This window comes from Podarcis cretensis (assembly GCF_951804945.1).
Source record: "Podarcis cretensis genome assembly, chromosome: Z".
Taxonomy (NCBI): domain Eukaryota; kingdom Metazoa; phylum Chordata; class Lepidosauria; order Squamata; family Lacertidae; genus Podarcis; species Podarcis cretensis.
This window is the reverse complement of record NC_137184.1, coordinates 47,470,367-47,487,707: the sequence shown is the minus strand read 5'-3', so window position 1 is coordinate 47,487,707 and position 17,341 is coordinate 47,470,367. Positions and strand designations below refer to the sequence as shown.

General features: G+C 49.2%; 1 protein-coding gene across 1 annotated transcript; it reads left to right on the top strand.

Annotated features, from left to right (window-relative positions):
- The first annotated feature begins 4,000 nt into the window (after positions 1–4,000).
- Positions 4,001–12,678, top strand: SNX12 (sorting nexin 12). Its single transcript, XM_079962498.1, has 4 exons — positions 4,001–4,289; positions 9,346–9,441; positions 9,632–9,756; positions 10,908–12,678. Exons 1-4 carry the CDS (start codon positions 4,125–4,127, stop codon positions 11,008–11,010), a joined length of 489 nt encoding a protein of 162 aa, XP_079818624.1. The 5' UTR covers positions 4,001–4,124; the 3' UTR covers positions 11,011–12,678.
- The last annotated feature ends 4,663 nt before the right edge of the window (positions 12,679–17,341 follow it).

The following is a 17,341-nucleotide window of genomic DNA, read 5'->3' as shown; positions in this document are numbered from 1 at the left end:
TCACAGACGGGGAGAGGGGCGGGGGGAGTTGGAAATGAGCCCGCGCGTGCGCACCCGGTGCACCTTGGGAGCCGTAGTCCCCCAAGCGAGGCGACGGCGGGCGGGGGGAAGCGTCTCGAAGCGGGACGCGGTTTCCCGTCAGGCCAAGCGCGAGACTTTCGAGGAAGGAGGGAGACCATGCGGACTACAAATTCCAGAGTTCCAACTTCTCGCTTACCCTCTGTCTCCCTCCTCCTCCTCCCCCCCGCCCCCCCGTGCCGGCGTTACATAAGCAACCAACCAACCAATCCGCTTCATCCAAAACAAGTGCGCCGTGCTAGGCGGCGCTGCGCTCCCACTCCTTTGGCTGGTGTGTCCAGCGGCTGCTACTCCCCCCTTTGCCCGCCACGGCGAAGCTCTGCCGGGGCTGTTCTGTCTAATCGCCCCCCTCCCGCGCGTGGATGATGCAGCCGGATTAAAGGCGTCTTCAATGATTGATTAGACGACAGCTAGCCAACTGATTTATTCATCGATTAAACCTACACAAATTCTCTCGCTTGTGTGTGTGTACTTATTACTATTCTACACAAAGTCTCTGCGTGTGGTTTCTCTCTCTCCATATGAGATAGACATTTAGAAATTGAAAAATACATTTGCAGTTTTTCACACGTGAATAAAACTGCTTCTGTGGGGGGGGCGAGGGCGGGGAGGCAAGCTTCGCTCAAGTTGAGAAGATGCTGCAAGATTCAGCTTATCTCTGGAGAGGATGAGATTCCTCGGTTGGAGGAACTCAGGACAGATGCTGCCTGCGGTGCAAGGTGAGCAAAGGTCAGATCTTCAGCCATGAAACTTGCTGAAGAGGGGAAGGGGCACCTGAAGTGTACATTTTAAACCAGCACCATACCAGTTTAATAATAATGTTATTATTTATATCCCACCCATCTGCCTAGGTTCCCTGAGCCACTGTGGGTGGCTTCCAGCAAAATATAAAACACAATAAAACATCAAAAACTTCTGTATGCAAGGCTGCTTTCATATGTCTTCAAGAAGACATATGGTTATCTCCTTGACAACTAATGGGAGGGCATTCTGCAGGGCAGGCACCACTACCAAGAATGCCCTCTGCTGGTTCCCTGTAACTTCACTTCTCCCAGTGAGGAACCTGCCAGAAGGCTCTCGGAGCTGGACCTCAGTGCCTGGACTTTAAACAGTCATGCCTTCCCCCAAAAGATCCTGGGAAGGGTAGTTTCCTTAAGAGTGATTAAAGTTGTTAGGAGGCCCCTTTCCCCCTCACTGTGATACAATTCCTAGAGTGTTCTAGGATTCAGAATGTCCTAAAGACTGCTGATTCACCTGCTGGAAATACCTTTCTTGTGTTGGCACACACCACCTTTCCCTCGGGGGGGGGGGGTACAAGGAGAAAGGCCTCTGATGATGAAAGTAGGGTCCAGCTAGGTTCATGTGGGGAGCTGCCCCAGAAATTACTCAAATGGGACTTGTTTGCGATTCCCAGCAACTGGTAATCAGAAGTATACTGCACAACACCCCTTCAATAGCTAAGCTGTGTCCATTTTGTGTTTGCACAGATCTTTGTGGCTCAGGACCCCTATATCTCCTGGAATGTCTCTCCCAAAATGAAAGTCTCTGGCCACTTAGATCTTCATCTAAGCCCTTCTCCAGGTCCCTCCTTCGAGGGAGGCTCAGAAGATGGTGACAAAGGAGAAGGCCTTTCCACTGGCAACTTCTCATCTGTGGAGCCACATCTTCTGGCTGCAAATTTCGTACTTTTAACATTAAAGCTCTTTCACCTCCCCCCCCCCCAGTTGTTATGTGTCACTTGCAAATTATATAGAACACCACAGAAAGCCAAAACTATAGAAAGTTTGAAATCTAGTGTGCACACTAGCCAGTGTAATTATTTCATTCTAATTGTGAGCATCCATCTGCCTCGGGAGACAATGGAGGAGTGTGCTTTTGGGGCTGAAGTCAAATTGTTGGAAGGTTGCAGCGCCTGCTGTGGTTGTAGAGACTGGCATGGGAGAGACATGTTTTGTTGCAGCTGGGGCAGATGAAGGGATTCAGTTGTGTTACTGCAGATGCATCATGGTGTTTCTCCACTCTGCACTTCTCCCAGAGGTCATTCATTCTTTGGTCACTGCAATGGTTACATAGCCTGTCTCCAAGCACTGTGGTCATCTGCAAGTGATTCCCACATAGCAGAGTTGATGTTGCCAGCCTTCATGTCTTGTTTGCAGACATCTTTGTAACACAGAATTGGTCTACCAATGGGCCTGGTGCCTGAAGCCAGGTCACCGCAGAGCACCCCTTTGGGGATCCTGCAATCTTACAATTTTTGGATGGTGTGTGGGATCATGACCTTCTAATACAAATGATATTCTCATACAAATACAGGAAAAGCCCATTATGCATCTCTTATGAAGATAGCCCAACCTTGTTTACTGGGTACTGTCTACACATCTCTCCAGGGTATCTGTCTGGGGACATTCCCAACCCTACCTGGAGATTTTGGGCATTGACTCTGGTGCCTTCTGCATGTGAAACAAGCACTTCACCACTGAGCTAATAACATAAGATACAGAGTCAGCCCACAGGCCCATCTGGCTCAACATTGTCTATATACTGACTAGTGCAAACTTTCCAGTGTTACAGACAGGGGACATAAGCTACCTTCCCTGAAGATGTGGAGGACTGAACCTGGGACCTTCTGCACAAAGCACATGCTTTACTAAGCTACAGCTACTGAATGCTTCTTGCACTGTGATATGTTGTTTTTATTGAAAAATATTTGGATAACGATGTATCACAAATAAATTTTTGTTGTTGTTTAGTCGTTTAGTTGTGTCTGACCCCATGAACCAGAGCACGCCAGGCACTCCTGTCTTCCACTGCCTCCCGCAGTTTGGTCAGATTCATGCTGGTAGCTTCGAGAACACTGTCCAACCATTTCGTCCTCTGTCGTCCCCTTCTCCTTGTGCCCTCCATCTTTCCCAACATCAGGGTCTTTTCCAGGGAGTCTTCTCTTCTCATGAGGTGGCCAAAGTCTTGGAGCCTCAGCTTCAGGATCTGTCCTTCCAGTGAGCACTCAGGGCTAATTTCCTTAAGAATGGAGAGGTTTGATCTTCTTGCAGTCCATGGGACTCTCAAGAGTCTCCTCCAGCACCAGAATTCAAAAGCATCAATTCTTTGGCGATCAGCCTTCTTTATGGTCCAGCTCTCACTTCCACACATCACTACTGGGAAAACCATAGCTTTAACTATATGGACCTTTGTTGGCAAGGTGATGTCTCTGCTTTTTAAGATGCTGCCTAGGTTTGTCATCGCTTTTCTCCCAAGAAGCAGGCGTCTTTTAATTTTGTGACTTCTGTCACCATCTGCAATAAATACTGTAAATCAAATGAAGAGCGGTGATAAAAACATAAGAAAGACCTGCTGCCACTGAAACCTGTTTTGTTTTACGCTGATACATTTGCAGTCGCGCAGCGTTTTGTAACATTTGTTTGTGTTATGGATTTCGGATTGCGAGGCACTTTGAGTTCATCCTTAGCGGGTTTGGGGGCGTTAATGCAAGTTAAAATGCATAATAATAATAATAATAACAGTGATCGAACCGGGGGCTAACAAAACGCTCCCCACCGGTTCCACCAGCAGCGCCAGCGCCGCATGCGCAGGGATGCAGCGCCCAGGAGCCTCCCCGCGCCATGGATGATTCTGCCAGTTATGCAAGGCACTTCACGGCGCAGAGCTCGGAGTAGGACACCTAGCGGCGGCCCCGCACCATAAACTGACCACTTCTGCGCCATACAGGTTCCAGGGCTCGGTGGCGCGCAACCACGCGCCGAAGATAACTCATAAACTCCGCCGCTTAACCAATGTGCCCGTTATTGCTTATGCGCGTTGCGGGGCTGGCGCGGCTTGTCAGAGGGAGGAGGCGGGCCCCGAAACATGAATCCCCACCGGAGTTATGCAGGGCGGACACGGCGCGGCGCCTCCCCACGCAGGTTCCGGGGCGGCGCCATGGTATTGCGGCGCCGCGGCTGTGAGGAGAAGCTGGCGGCAGCGGCAGCAGGGCGCGTTCCGCTGAGGCGGCTCTGACCACCAGAATCTCCCCTCCTTCCCTCTCCGCTATGTCCGAGGCGGCCGTGGCCGACACGCGGCGCCTCAACTCGAAGCCGCAGGACCTGACGGACGCCTACGGGCCGCCCAGCAACTTCCTGGAGATCGACATCTTCAACCCGCAGACCGTGGGCGTCGGGCGGGCCAGATACACCAGCTACGAGCTCCGCATGAGGGTGCGTAAGGGGAGGAGGGGGCGGGGCCGCGGGGGGGGGTCTTCTAGTGGGCGGGGTGTCAGTGGGAGGGAACGGAATAGGGCGCCCTCGTGCCACGCCCAATACCTGCCTTATTTGAGGGGGGGATTCCGACCCTCATTTTAATTCATTTAAAAAAAAAACCATTTATATTTATTTCTAATTACCCTGTTCCTGTAAGCAGGATAGGCAGGAATGTTATAGTTACATGGAGGCCATGGGGTAGGTGCAGTATAAAGGGGTGGTGTGGCATAGTGGTTAGATCGTTCTGTGGATGAGGTGGTGGCCCTGGGTTGGGAGAGGCTGCCCACTCTGCTACAAAGCACACATGGGCTTGAGGATAGATCTGCTTGCTCAAGCTGATCCCGCCTCATAGAATGTTGCAAGTAGTGAATGGGCTTGTAAGTTGGCGTGAATCTGCTAAGCCAGGGGTCGGCAACCTAAGGCCCATGGGCCGGTAGCAGCCCACAAGGCTTGTCTAACTGGCACATGGCAACCCCTGGCACCCCCCGCTCTTACCGACGCACCATGGGGATCGACTTCCGGGTTGATGGCACCTGTGCGCATGTGCACAGGCGCTCCTCCAACCCAGATGTGTGCCAAAAATAGTATGTGCACATGCGTGCAGGATGAAGAAGTGCCTGTGCACATCCACACACACTATTTCCGGTGCACTTCTGGATCAGAGGAGAGTTGGAAAAATAGCGTGTGCACACGGGCGCTCCTCTGACCCGGAAGAGCGCGCATGCACACATGCTCTGGCCCATCCTCTGACTGGCCCATCCTTCAATAAGGTTGCTGATCTCTCAGCTAAGCCTTTAGCACAGGCTTGGTTTCTTTTTTGATTTGGGGTAGTATCTGGTGCATCCTTGGTGCACACCTGCCTGATGTCACCATGGATCCCGATTGTGGCTGTGTGGGGGCAGCCTTGGAGAAGAATCAACCTAAGCAGAGACTGAGCGGTGTGGGGGGTTTTCCCCACCTTGCCCCCCCTATGCCTTTATTTTATGTGCATTCCTAAATATGTGCTGAGAAGCCACACTGAGTTCAGGAAAACTTGCTCCCTGGTAATCATGTAAAGCAGGGGCTCAAAAGCCAAGCCATTGACCTCCTGCCTTTGTAAATTTTGATACCTCTATGGAAGTTTTTGATATGTGAATGGTGCTACGTAACCCCTGGGTGGATCACACAGACCACCAGTTGGGAACCACTGATGTAATGGATTGCAACTATAACATTACATATGCAGAGAAAAAACACACAAGGGTGCATCTGTAAGAGTGAAACCACATGCCCTCATCTGCCCCAGCTGCAACAAAACATGTCTCTCCCTTATCAGTCTCTGCAGCCACAGCAGGCGCTGTAACTCTCCCCGTGATTTACCCCCGATGATGCACTCTTCTATTGTCTCTCGAGACAGACAGAGGCCAACAACAATACAGTAGCCTACATCATGGTGTGGAACCTATGGACCCCCATATGTTGCTGCACTCCAACTTCTATCAATCCCAGCCAGCATGGCCATGGTCAGGGATAATGGGGTCCAGTAAACACCTGGGAGGGCCACAGGTTCCTCATCCCTTTACAGTGAGATTAGCAAAGCATTTGTTGCTGCCCTTAGGATCTTACAATCTAAAATACTAGTTGGATTGGAATGGGGGGGCCAGTCAACTCAGCATAACAAAAGTAATTTTAGTTACTGGTATGGAACAGATGACAATTCTGCAGAATGGGTATTTGTGACCTACATGTCCTTCTCAAGCAATTAGTTGCATTTTAAGTTCCTTCCCTAGAAAGGAGCTCTTGAAACACCCTCTTGACTAGTGGAAAGGATTTTTGAGTCTGCAAGGGGCAGGATTTTGCTGTATTGTAGAATAGCTAGAAGGGGTGAGTATCTAGAAGTGGTTGTCCTGGGCCTTGCCATTAAAGCAATTGTGCCACTGCACTATAATTGTGCCTGCTACCTAGCTGAAGCAGTTGCTTCTGAAGAGTAAAGGTAAAGGGACCCCTGACCATTAGGTCCAGTCACGGACGACTCTGGGGTTGCAGCGCTCATCTCGCTTTATTGGCCGAGGGAGCCGGTGTACAGCTTCCAGGTTATGTGGCCAGCATGACTAAGCCGCTTCTGGCAAACCAGAGCAGTGCACGGAAATGCCGTTTACCTTCCCGCCGGAACGGTACCTATTTTTCTACTTGCACTTTGTGCTTTTGAACTGCTACTGAAGAGTAGATTACTGCAATGTGCTCTACATGGCGCTGCCCTTTAGGCTGAACTGAAAGCTGTAGCTTGTGCAGAATGCAGTGGCTTGACGCTCAGTGGGCCGAAATATTGCCATTTTATTATGCTGTTGCTGAAATAATTGCAGTTAGACTGCCAGTTGGGCTAGGTTCGTGATGCTAGTTATGGTATAGAAAGTTCTACAGTTTGGGATCAAGATTACTAAAAGATTGTATCATCCCAACATACATACCCAACCAATCACTGTCCCATGTGAGAGAGCATCCTGCAGATATAGTTCTATCAGGAGGTCTATTCCACACAATGTTGGATTTGGGTCTAAGCTGTGGTAGTACCTACCCTTTTAAAACTCCCTCTAGTTGCATGTTGGACTGGTGTTTTCTCTGTTGCTTTTCACCTGCTAGAAGTATTCCTCTTGCAGCAAGCCTTCTAAGTAGCTTGGGGTTAGAGCTCAACGTCGAGCCTACCAAGTGGCAATGGCGACGGCGAAGAGGACCTTCTTCACCGCCTCTATTGCATCTGCAGAAAACAGCAGCAGGAGACTATTTCAGGTGCTTAGCAATCTATCAGAACCACCTTCGTCACCGGGGCCTGGTAGGGACCCCAAGATCTCCTGCAATGCTTTTGCAAAGTTTTTGCAGATAAAGTCACTCACATTCGGAAGGAGGTAGACTTCACCGTGGGAGCAGGGCCAGGGTGGAAGAGTGCTGGAGTCCTGTCTAGTCATGTTACATGGGATCAATTCCAATCTGTTACCTCTGAGGATGTGGACAGGCTGCTTGGACGAGTGAAACCAACCACCTGTCTCCTTGATCTTTGCCCATTCTGGCTAATAAAAGCGAGCCGGGAAGGGCTGGGGGATGGGCTCTGCAGGGTGGTGAATGCTTCCCTCTGCAAGGGAGCCTTCCCTGGCCCCCTGAAAGAGGCGGTCATTAAACTGCTTCTTTAAAAAACACCTTTAGACCCAGCCAACATGGCCAACTATCGCCCAGTCTCAAATCTTCCATTCTTGGGCAAGGTGGTTGAGCAGGTGGTTGCTGAACAACTCCAAGCATGCCTGGAGGATTAAGACCATTTGGATCCCTTCCAATCGGGATTCAAGCCTCACCATGGGACTGAAACTGTCTTGGTTGTGCTGATCAATGATCTCTGGCGGGCTAGGAACAAAAGTGAGAGCTGTTTCCTAGTTCTGCTGGATCTCTCAGCGGCCTTTGATACCATCGACCATGACATCCTTCTGGACTGTCAGGAGGGGCTGGGAGCTGGGGGCACTGTTATACAGTGGTTCCGCTCCTTTCTCCTGGGCCGTATCCAGAAAGTGGTGTTGAGGGATGAGTGTTCAGACCCCTGGGCTCTCACTTGTGCCTCAGGGTTCCGTCCTCTCCTCCATGATTTTTAATATCTATATGAAGCCGCTGGGAAGGATTATCGGGGGTTTGGGCTGGGTGTTCATCAGTATGTAGATGGTACCCAGCTCTACCTCTCTTTTAAATCAGAACCAGTGAAGGCAGTGAAGGTCCTGTGTGAGTGCCTGGAGGCAGTTGGAGGATGGATGGCAGCTAACAGATTGAGGTTGAATCCTGTTAAGACAGAAGTACTGTTTTGGGGGGATAGGGGGCAGGCAGGTATGGGGGACTCCCTGTTCCTGAATGGGGTAACTGTGCCCCTGAAGGACCAGGTGCGCAGCCTGGGAGTCATTCTGGACTCACAGCTGTCCATGGAGGCGCAGGTCAATTCTGTGTCCAGGTCTACCAGCTCCATCTGGTACACAGACTGAGACCCTACCTGCCCACAGACTGTCTTGCCAGAGTGGTGCATGCATGCTCTAGTTATCTCCCGCTTGGACTGCTGCAATGCGCTCTATGTGGGGCTACCTTTGAAGGTGACTCGGAAACTGCAATTAATCCAGAATGCGGGAGCTAGACTGATGACTGGGACTGGCCGCCAGGACCATGTAACACCAGTACTGAGAGACCTGCATTAGTTCCCGGTACGTTTCCGAGCATAATTCAAAGTGTTGGTGCTAAACGGCCTTGGTCCTGTATACCTGAAGGAGCGTCTCCACCCTGATCATTCAGCCCAGACACTGAGATCCAGCACTGAGGGCCTTCTGGTGGTTCCCTCACTGGAGAAGTAAGGTTACAGGGAACCAGGCAGAGGGCCTTCTCAGTAGTGACGCCTGCCCTATGGAACGCCCTCCCATCAAGGAAATAAGCAACTATCCTACTTTTAAAAGATACCTGTTAATGCTGTATTGTGTTTTTAATATTCGATTGGGAGCCGCCCATAGTGGCTGGGGAAACCCAGCCAGATGGGCTGGGTATAAATAAATTATTATAAATTATTATTATAATGTCTATCTCAGTTGATACCTGTACAGTGGTACCTCTGGTTACATACGCTTCAGGTTACACACTCCGCTAACCCAGAAATAGTGCTTCAGGTTAAGAACTTTGCTTCAGGATAAGAACCGAAATCGTGTTCCGGCGGCGCAGCTGCAGCAGGAGGCCCCATTAGCTAAAGTGGTGCTTCAGGTTAAGAACAGTTTCAGGTTAAGTACAGACCTCCAGAACAAATTAAGTACTTAACCCGAGGTACCACTGTATTTGATTTGAATTGATTTTATGTATCTGCAGTTGTTACATTAAACTGTTAGTTAAAACAATTTCACATTGTTTTGTGTTTTGCATAAGTTTTTGTTATATTGCAAATTGCTTTGGTATGCCTAATGGGGAATGATTCATAAATCAATAATAATAAAGCAGTTGTCAATTAGAACTTTCTCTTGCCTCCTTTCAGACAAATCTGCCGATCTTCAAACTGAAAGAGTCCTGTGTGAGGCGACGGTATAGTGACTTTGAATGGCTGAAAAATGAGCTAGAGCGTGACAGTAAGGTGGGTACAGGAAATGAACATCCACTCTGTTTGCATAATAAATAGATCAATAGATAACTTTCTTCTTCATTCCTGTGGCAGAGAGCTCTCCTACTCTTCCCTGTTGGATCTAGTGGTGACCCTAACAGATCAAGCAGCAGAAGGAGAGTGGTTCTGCTCCCCTCTTAAGTCATGCTCTCAATGTTTCTAGATTGTAGTGCCTCCACTGCCTGGCAAAGCCTTGAAGCGCCAGCTTCCTTTCCGAGGAGATGAGGGCATCTTTGAGGAGTCCTTCATAGAAGAAAGAAGACAGGGCTTAGAACAGTTCATAAACAAGTAAGAGTGACACCTGGGTCTTCAATACTTGGGGAAGTGAAAGACTCTGGGAGAGGAGGACGTGTCATTGCACAGTGTAGTGACTAGATTGCATATCGTGGTTGCCAGTAACTCTAGGCATCATCTTAAGCTTACCATTGGTCTTCTCTTCATGTGGAATCCTAAGAACTGTAGTTCTCTAAAGAGTGCTTTTATGATACTCTGCAGCAACCTAATGCACTTCAGATGTTTTATACTACAATTACCATCTGTCCCAGCCAGCAGGGCTGTTGGATGCTGGGCCTGCTGGGAGTGTGGCTGTGATGGCCAGGGCTGATGCAAGTTTTTGTCCAGAACACCTGGAGGGCACTGGGTTGGCAAAAGCTGCCTTAAGTGGTGAAGAGCCTGCAGTTATACTGCCTCAAGTCTGCTAGAAATCCTAAAATGAGAAAGCTGGTTTATTGTTAAATTATTATTTTTTAAATTTATAGTCATGACAGAAACAGTTACTAGCCAGAGACTATCAACTTATATCTTCCCATTATCTGACTTTATCCCAACCCCTTGTAATAAGGCTCCACCACTCTCCAGCTGCTTCTTTCAGGGAGGAAGTAGGGAGCCATGCCCACTTCCTAAACCACATACAGCCGTGATTCAGCAGCTGGGCCATTTCTGCCTGGTAAACTACTAGGATGAGCCCTATCACACAAACTTATCAGACTACAGTTCTGAAAATCTGCTTGTGGGGAAAGAGAGACATGATGGCTATTCTGATACAAAACCGAAATGTTTGTACCGCAGACAAAACTGAAGGGTCTGCAATCCAGTTGTTAAGGAAACTACACTTCATACACAGAATCTGGCAGTTGTCCCTGGATGCTGAACTTTAGAAGCACAACCTTCTACATCCCTGCACAAATTCATAGATGAAAAGCCCTCCTGGGCCTGTTTCCTGGGGAGGATGCATGCTGGGGGTGCTGAGTGCCTCCAAAGACTGGAGAGATGCGATTGGTGGCAAATGAAAATAACAGAGGCCAGCCAAAATAGATGGACAATGCTGCAAGTGTCCTGGGTGCTTGTGTGTGCTGCTGTTGCACAACATGATCTTGCCTTGCCTTGTACAGAACTGGGTAGCTGATTGCTAATCTAACACTTCTTCTTGTTCTTGGCAGAATTGCTGGACACCCGCTGGCACAGAACGAGCGCTGCTTACACATGTTCCTGCAGGAGGAGACTATCGATAGAAATTACATCCCAGGGAAAGTCCGTCAGTAGAGGAGTCTGGCATTCTCCATTTTCTCTCCCCGTGCAAAAATGACATTTATTTTTACACTGCCCCTCTTCCGAACCAGCTTTTTTCTCTTTAAACCTCCTCACTTGTCTAGTGTGCCCACCACGCCATCCCACCCCATCCCACCCCTTGTTAGGCAGCAGCGTTGGGTTCTGTTGGTCTTTGGTCTCTGCATAAAAAGGTGAGGACCTGAGAAGAGCTTGTGCCTATTGGTGGATAGGTAAAGCTTGCTGAAAATGAACTGGAGACTAGTGTAAGGTATTGCAGCGTACATCAGAGCTGCTTTTCTTCCTTTGTGTAAGAATATGGAGGATTATCCAGCATGTGTAAGTGTGCTCCTTGCCACAGGTTTCCTAGGGAAGTCATGGTACTGAGGCTCCTTTTTTTGGCTACTGCAGAGATGTTTCAGGGTTTTTTTTGTTAGCATCTGTGCCCATCACCGCAGAATGATTAAAAGTGGGAAGCAAAAAATGTTTTTCCCTTAACTTGCTAGGAGGGTACTGTAGACCAAAAGCAGTTTGGAAGCTCCCTTTATTGAGCAGTAAGGCCTTCTGAGGGACTTCAAGTGACCCCTTCAGTATGCCTTGAGGTTTTAGCTGCTAATCCTACCCCAATAACCTTTGGGCTTTGTAGAGTTAGAGGCAGACTTGCAACCCAAAGAACAAGGCACCCTTTGGGAGCCACAACTTCTGGTAGCAGAATGGCTTCTTGTAAATGCATGGGCAAAGCAAACAGTGGCGTCTCAGAAGCAGGGTTCATGTTGAGGACTGGGCAGGAAAGGTTTGGTGGCTGGCTTTTGATGGTGAAACCTGTAGAGCAGTGTTTTCTCTGAGGATTGCACCTTGGCAAGATGGAGCAAGTGGAACCTGAACTAAGGGATGTTTCGCATGCCGCTTCTGTGTTCAGTGGATAGCTTCATCTGGCCTCTTGTCTGTGTCCATTTGGGGTTATGGTGCAAAGTTCCCTACTGTTTGTTTAATATTTAATCTGTTGGGAGGTCTTGCAGATGACCATGGTATCTGTACAGCCTCTTTGTTTGACCTGAACAAGAAACTTTGTGATCCCTCCAAAACTCTGGCCTGCAAGAGGTGTGGGCAGGAAGAGAGTCGTATCAACCTAAGTAATAAAGTGACCGTAATCACAAAGTTCCCTGTTCTGAAGTTTGCACTATTTGGAGTGAGCAGTACAAGTGTGTCTTGGAGGGGAGAAAGAACTGGTATATACAATTCTGCATGTTTCAGGCAAGAGGTTGTGGATATACACCACCCACCTATGGGGTAACTGGATAGCAGAAAACTCTCTTCTCTGGGCTCCCAAAGCAATGGTTATGCAGAAACTGTCTCTGCACGGACCACTCTCATCTGCTGCTGGAGAGGTGCTAACATTCCTGTTGGAAGCGGCCTGCTGCTGCCTCGTGGATCTGCATTAGCTATGAGTTCTTCAAATTCCTTCCTTCATTTGGTGCACAAGTCTGGAGATCAGAGGCTCTTGCTGCTGTATGTGTGTGTTTTTGTGTGTGTGTCTATATTTATAGATACATACACATACATATCCATACTGATGTGGGGCTTGTAATTCAGCAAACTATGTCTTCAGTTTACTGTTTTATGTAATGTCCAAGACTTGTTCATATTAAACCACTGTGAAGCCAATATGTCTGTGTCCTCTATCAGTCACCGGCTTTTCTAAGTACTTTTGGGTAAAGCTTTGGAAAGGAGTCATTACTCTCTTACATGTCAAATGTGTCATTTATGTGATGATTGAGTCTGAGGATTTATTGTTTATTTGCACTTGGGTCTTCTCAGGCAGTAGTCTCTGGTGCCTCTTGGGACTCACAGCCAGCACAAGGCAGAGAGACCAGCAGGAGCAACAGGCAAAGGCAACTGATACTAGTTTGTCCCCCGTCCTCCATGCTGAGTTCTACAAGGGCAACATTAAGCCGTGGTCTTCTGGGTTGTTGCCTCTGCACCACACTGGCTTTAAATGACATTCTTTTAGAATCATAGAATTGTAGAGTTGGAAGGGATCTTGAGGGTCATCTAGTCCAACCCCCTATAGTGCAGAAATCTCAACATTGTATTCTGGGCACTGCATTTGGCTAGGTGTTGCTAGGAATTTTAACACTAAACTACAGTGCCTATAATTCTTTGGGGGAAATAATTTGCTTTAAAGATATAGTGTGTATGTAGCCTGAGAGTAAGATGAAGGGAGCTGACAGCAGCACCCCATGGGCTAGTAAAGGTAAAGGTACCCCTGCCCGTACGGGCCAGTCTTGACAGACTCTGGGGTTGTGCGCCCATCTCACTTAAGAGGCCAGGGGCCAGCGCTGTCCGGAGACACTTCCGGGTCACGTGGCCAGCGTGACATCGCTGCTCTGGCCAGGGCCAGGGCCGCACACAGAAACGCCGTTTACCTTCCCGCTGGTAAGCGGTCCCTATTTATCTACTTGCACCCGGAGGTGCTTTCGAACTGTTAGGTTGGCAGGCGCTGGGACCGAGCAGCGGGAGCGCACCCCGCCGCAGGGATTCGAACCGCCGACCTTTCGATCGGCAAGTCCTAGGCGCTGAGGCTTTAACCCACAGTGCCACCTGCGTCCCACCCCATGGGCTAGCGACTTCAGACTGTGCCCCGTCCACCACCCACCCTGCCTTTTTACTTGTCGCTACTTGTCACCCCATGGGCTAGCGACAAGGCAGGGTGGGTGGTGGACGGGGCACTGTCTGAAGTTGGTGGGGCAGTTACCCATTTGCCCAGCTGGGCTAGTCTCTGCTGCAGCCAAGCCTAGATCCATGGACACTGCAGCCATTTCCCCCACATTTCTTCCAAGCTTTGCATAGCTTCCTAGCACTTTTCTCTCAGCTCCTTCAACAGGCATTGCAACACACTTTGGTTTGCATGCACACTGTACCTTTAAAATACATTCAGAGTACACTTCCACCGTCAAAGACTTCTGGGCACTGCAGCTTGTTAAGGGTTGCTGGGAATTAATAATTCTAGCAGCGGTGAATTACAGTACCCAGAATTATTTGAGGGAGGGAATGTGTTTAAAATGTGCCTTAAAGGTATACTGTGTGCATGGCCTCTACTTTTTTGCATTCTGCCATTTGTCCAAGGAGCTTAAGGAGATGAACATGGTTCCCCCTGGTTGTATCCTCACAACTACCCTGTGAAGCAGGCTAAGCTGTTGGTAAGGTACTGGAGAGCAGCATCCCAGGAGCTGGCAGAGGCTGTGGAGGAGCAGTCAGCTAAGTTTGCAAAAAGGCAGCTGAGACCTGTGCCAGCCTTGTCCTTGCCTTCTAATCACCCCACCTGGAGAGCTGAGGTTTTGGAGGGCACACAGCCACTGTTTCTCTTCAGCAGGGCTCAAGGAAGTTGTAGAATGTCTACCCAACCATGGCTTCCTTGTGAACATGGAAGACTTGCACATGATGCCTTCTTAGAGGCTGCTGTATCTGGGGGCCATGCTAGACATGAGATTAGGCCTAGTCTCCCTGTCACAGGAGCGATTGCAGAAAATAAACAGAGGATCAAGCAGTCCTGAGGTCACCTTGTCCAGGTATTCAACATCTGACCCAACTGAAGGGGAGCATAGTCTCATGCATGGACATTGTACCATGGTCTCGTCATCACTCCTGCAGTGGCAGGTTCTTCTATTCCAGGAAGAGATTACATATTGGTTGCATTGAAGAACAAGGCATTCTCCCATTACCAGGTAATCCCTCCAGTGGTGGCTCTCTTCAGCACTCCTACAGGGATGGCAGATGTGGGATCCATCCAGGGTCCTGATAACTGGGTGCCAGCCTATAGGGCATGGGAACCCACAAGGGGAGCTTCATGCCTTGGGGCTCTGGGCATAGGATGAAAGGATACAGTGTGTGAATCTGCTGGAACTGAGGGCAATCTGACTAGTTCTCTTGGCCTTCCACCATCACCTGGAAGGGATGGGTGTCCTGATACACGCAGGCAATGTTTGTGCAAAAGCTCATATTTTTCATCAGAGCAGATCCCTGACACCACTGCAGGAGGCAACATGTCTGCTCAACTGGTTGGAGAACCACCTCACATCTATCACTACAGAACACGTATTGGGTGTGTCCAATATCAAGGTGGATTGGCTGAGTTGCCAGGACGTGTTCCAAGCAGAATGGAGTATTCTGCCCTTGGTGTTTGAACAGATAGTGGCACGCTTTGGTCAGCCCTATGGGGACCTATGTGCAACTGAGCAAAACAAGGTGAGCAGCTTCTTTTAAAGTTCCAGTGTCCAACAGCAAAAGGCATAGGCTCCCTCATGAGCACTTGTGACAAGGGTCTCTTGCATGCTTTCCCCTTAATGGTAGTGATTCAGCACACATTCCAGAAAGTAAGGCACTGGAGGGCAGAGATCATTCTCATAGCTTCCTTTTGGCCCAGGAAAGAGTGGTTATTGGGTTGCCTTGGGCTCTTCTAGGTTGGTCAGATATTCTCTTCCACTACAGCAAGTGGCTTACCAATGGGGTAGGGTCAGAAGCTATTCCCACACATCTGAATAGCTGACAAATCCCATCTGATCTCTTCCATACAGGAAAATGTGACATTGGACCTCCTGTGAAGGTCCCTTTTCTGCTGGGGATTGAGGGGCTCCATCCTCCCTAGGCTAGTTTTGGCTACGGGGTGGGCAAATTGGTTCATATGTGTCAGAGCTGCCCCTAGGTCCCAGCTCACAGAGGACCAACGCCCGATCGTCGTTATGTACAAAAGTCTTTATTGAAGTTCAACTTCCATTCCAAAGCCGCAGCGCGCAGCCCTACGTCTTAAACCCTAGACCGGCGAAGTCCCGTCTGAATCTCCTCCCCTCTGACACCAGTTTAAGATCCTAGCCCTGCTCCACCTTTTCCGTTGTTCTCTCCTCCTCTGGGTCCTCCTGCCCGCCGGGGCTTTCCCCTTTCTGGACTCTTCCGACGCTGAGTCGGCTGACTCCTCCCCCTGTCTCCGGCGGGCTTTAGGACCCGGTTCCCAATCCTCATTCTCTGCTGTCCCGCGCTCCTGTACATTTGAACTTGCCTCTCGCGCCAACCCAGTGACCTTCCTCCTGACCGTCACACTGCTTCTGTCACTGCTTCCCTCTTCCGGGATACTGCCCGGATCTGACCTCCCCTCCGTTGTCTGGCTCTCCGATGGAGGCGTGGCCAGCCCTGACTTATCTTCACTCCCTGGTGTGGAATCCTCTGCCCTCAATACCTGGGACTCTTCCCCCCCACTATGCTCTGGTGGGGAAGCTGGTCCTGATTTCCAACTGCTACTCTGGGAGTCCCTGCTGGCCCCTTGCTCCTGGAGTGTCCCCCTTGGGAATCCCCTTGCCCTGGCCACTGGCGCCCCCTTCTGTGAATCTTCCGATTCTCTGGAGAGGCTCATGGAATCTCTCGGGCCACTGTCATCTTCTCCTACGCTGCCCTCAGATTCTTCCCCTTCGCTCTCCATCTCCCCTCTTCCCTGTGCTTCTGCTCCTGAACCCCTGACAATATGATTTTTTAAAATTTATTTTTGGATATTTTCTTTAATTGCATATATTCTTGTTTGGTGTTGAAATACTCCTAATTTCAGTTCAAATTTTTACTTCTTTTATTTTTTACTGAACATTCCTCTTCCTCAAGGGTTGAAGTGCCCTGATCTACTGGCCCAAAGGATGGCTTATGGGAGTGGTTGGGTGCAGGGATGCCAAAAAATGATGCCCCAAATGCCAGAGTGAACAGTTCTAGTGCTTTATTAAAAGAAGGTGCAGATTTACAGCAAATCAGCCTGCCAGGATTCCCATCCTTTCCAGATGCAGGACATACAATGCAGCAAGGAGATGGCTTGTCTGAACCCACACAATTATACATATTTTAATCACAAAGCAGCATACATCAATATACCCTAAACATCCCATCACACCTGGCTGGTGAGGCCATAGGTGGCAACTGCCCAAAGCTTTTCCCCTCTCTGGGCCTAGAGCCCAGCATCCCAAGGTCCACAGACAAGCGTAGCATCAAAGCAAGCTTATTAGCATACATCAAACCAAAGAAACATATATGAGCTTAGTCACACCACAACTACCAATTAGTTTTGGGGTTATCTTGACCGCCAAGATAGCACCTGCAGAGCTTCCAGAGAATATCTTCACCTTTGGCTCAACGCATTAGGTTCTTGCATTTTTCTCATTTTTCTGGTGCTTTGGGATGCAATGCTTTCCCCTGAGATTAGCATTATTATTATATTTTATTCTGAGCTGGATTGCATTGTTAACTGGGAGTGCATTGCCCTCCCATTGTGAAGTTGTTGGCTGTTGGCAACTGCCTG

Excerpts from the sequence above, each read along its gene's own strand:
- SNX12 (XM_079962498.1), top strand. The coding sequence starts at position 4,125 with ATGTCCGAGGCGGCCGTGGCCGACACGCGGCGCCTCAACTCGAAGCCG. Across the intron at positions 9,442-9,631 it reads AGCTAGAGCGTGACAGTAAG|ATTGTAGTGCCTCCACTGCC; the intron begins GTGGGTACAGGA and ends CAATGTTTCTAG. Across the intron at positions 9,757-10,907 it reads TTAGAACAGTTCATAAACAA|AATTGCTGGACACCCGCTGG; the intron begins GTAAGAGTGACA and ends TGTTCTTGGCAG.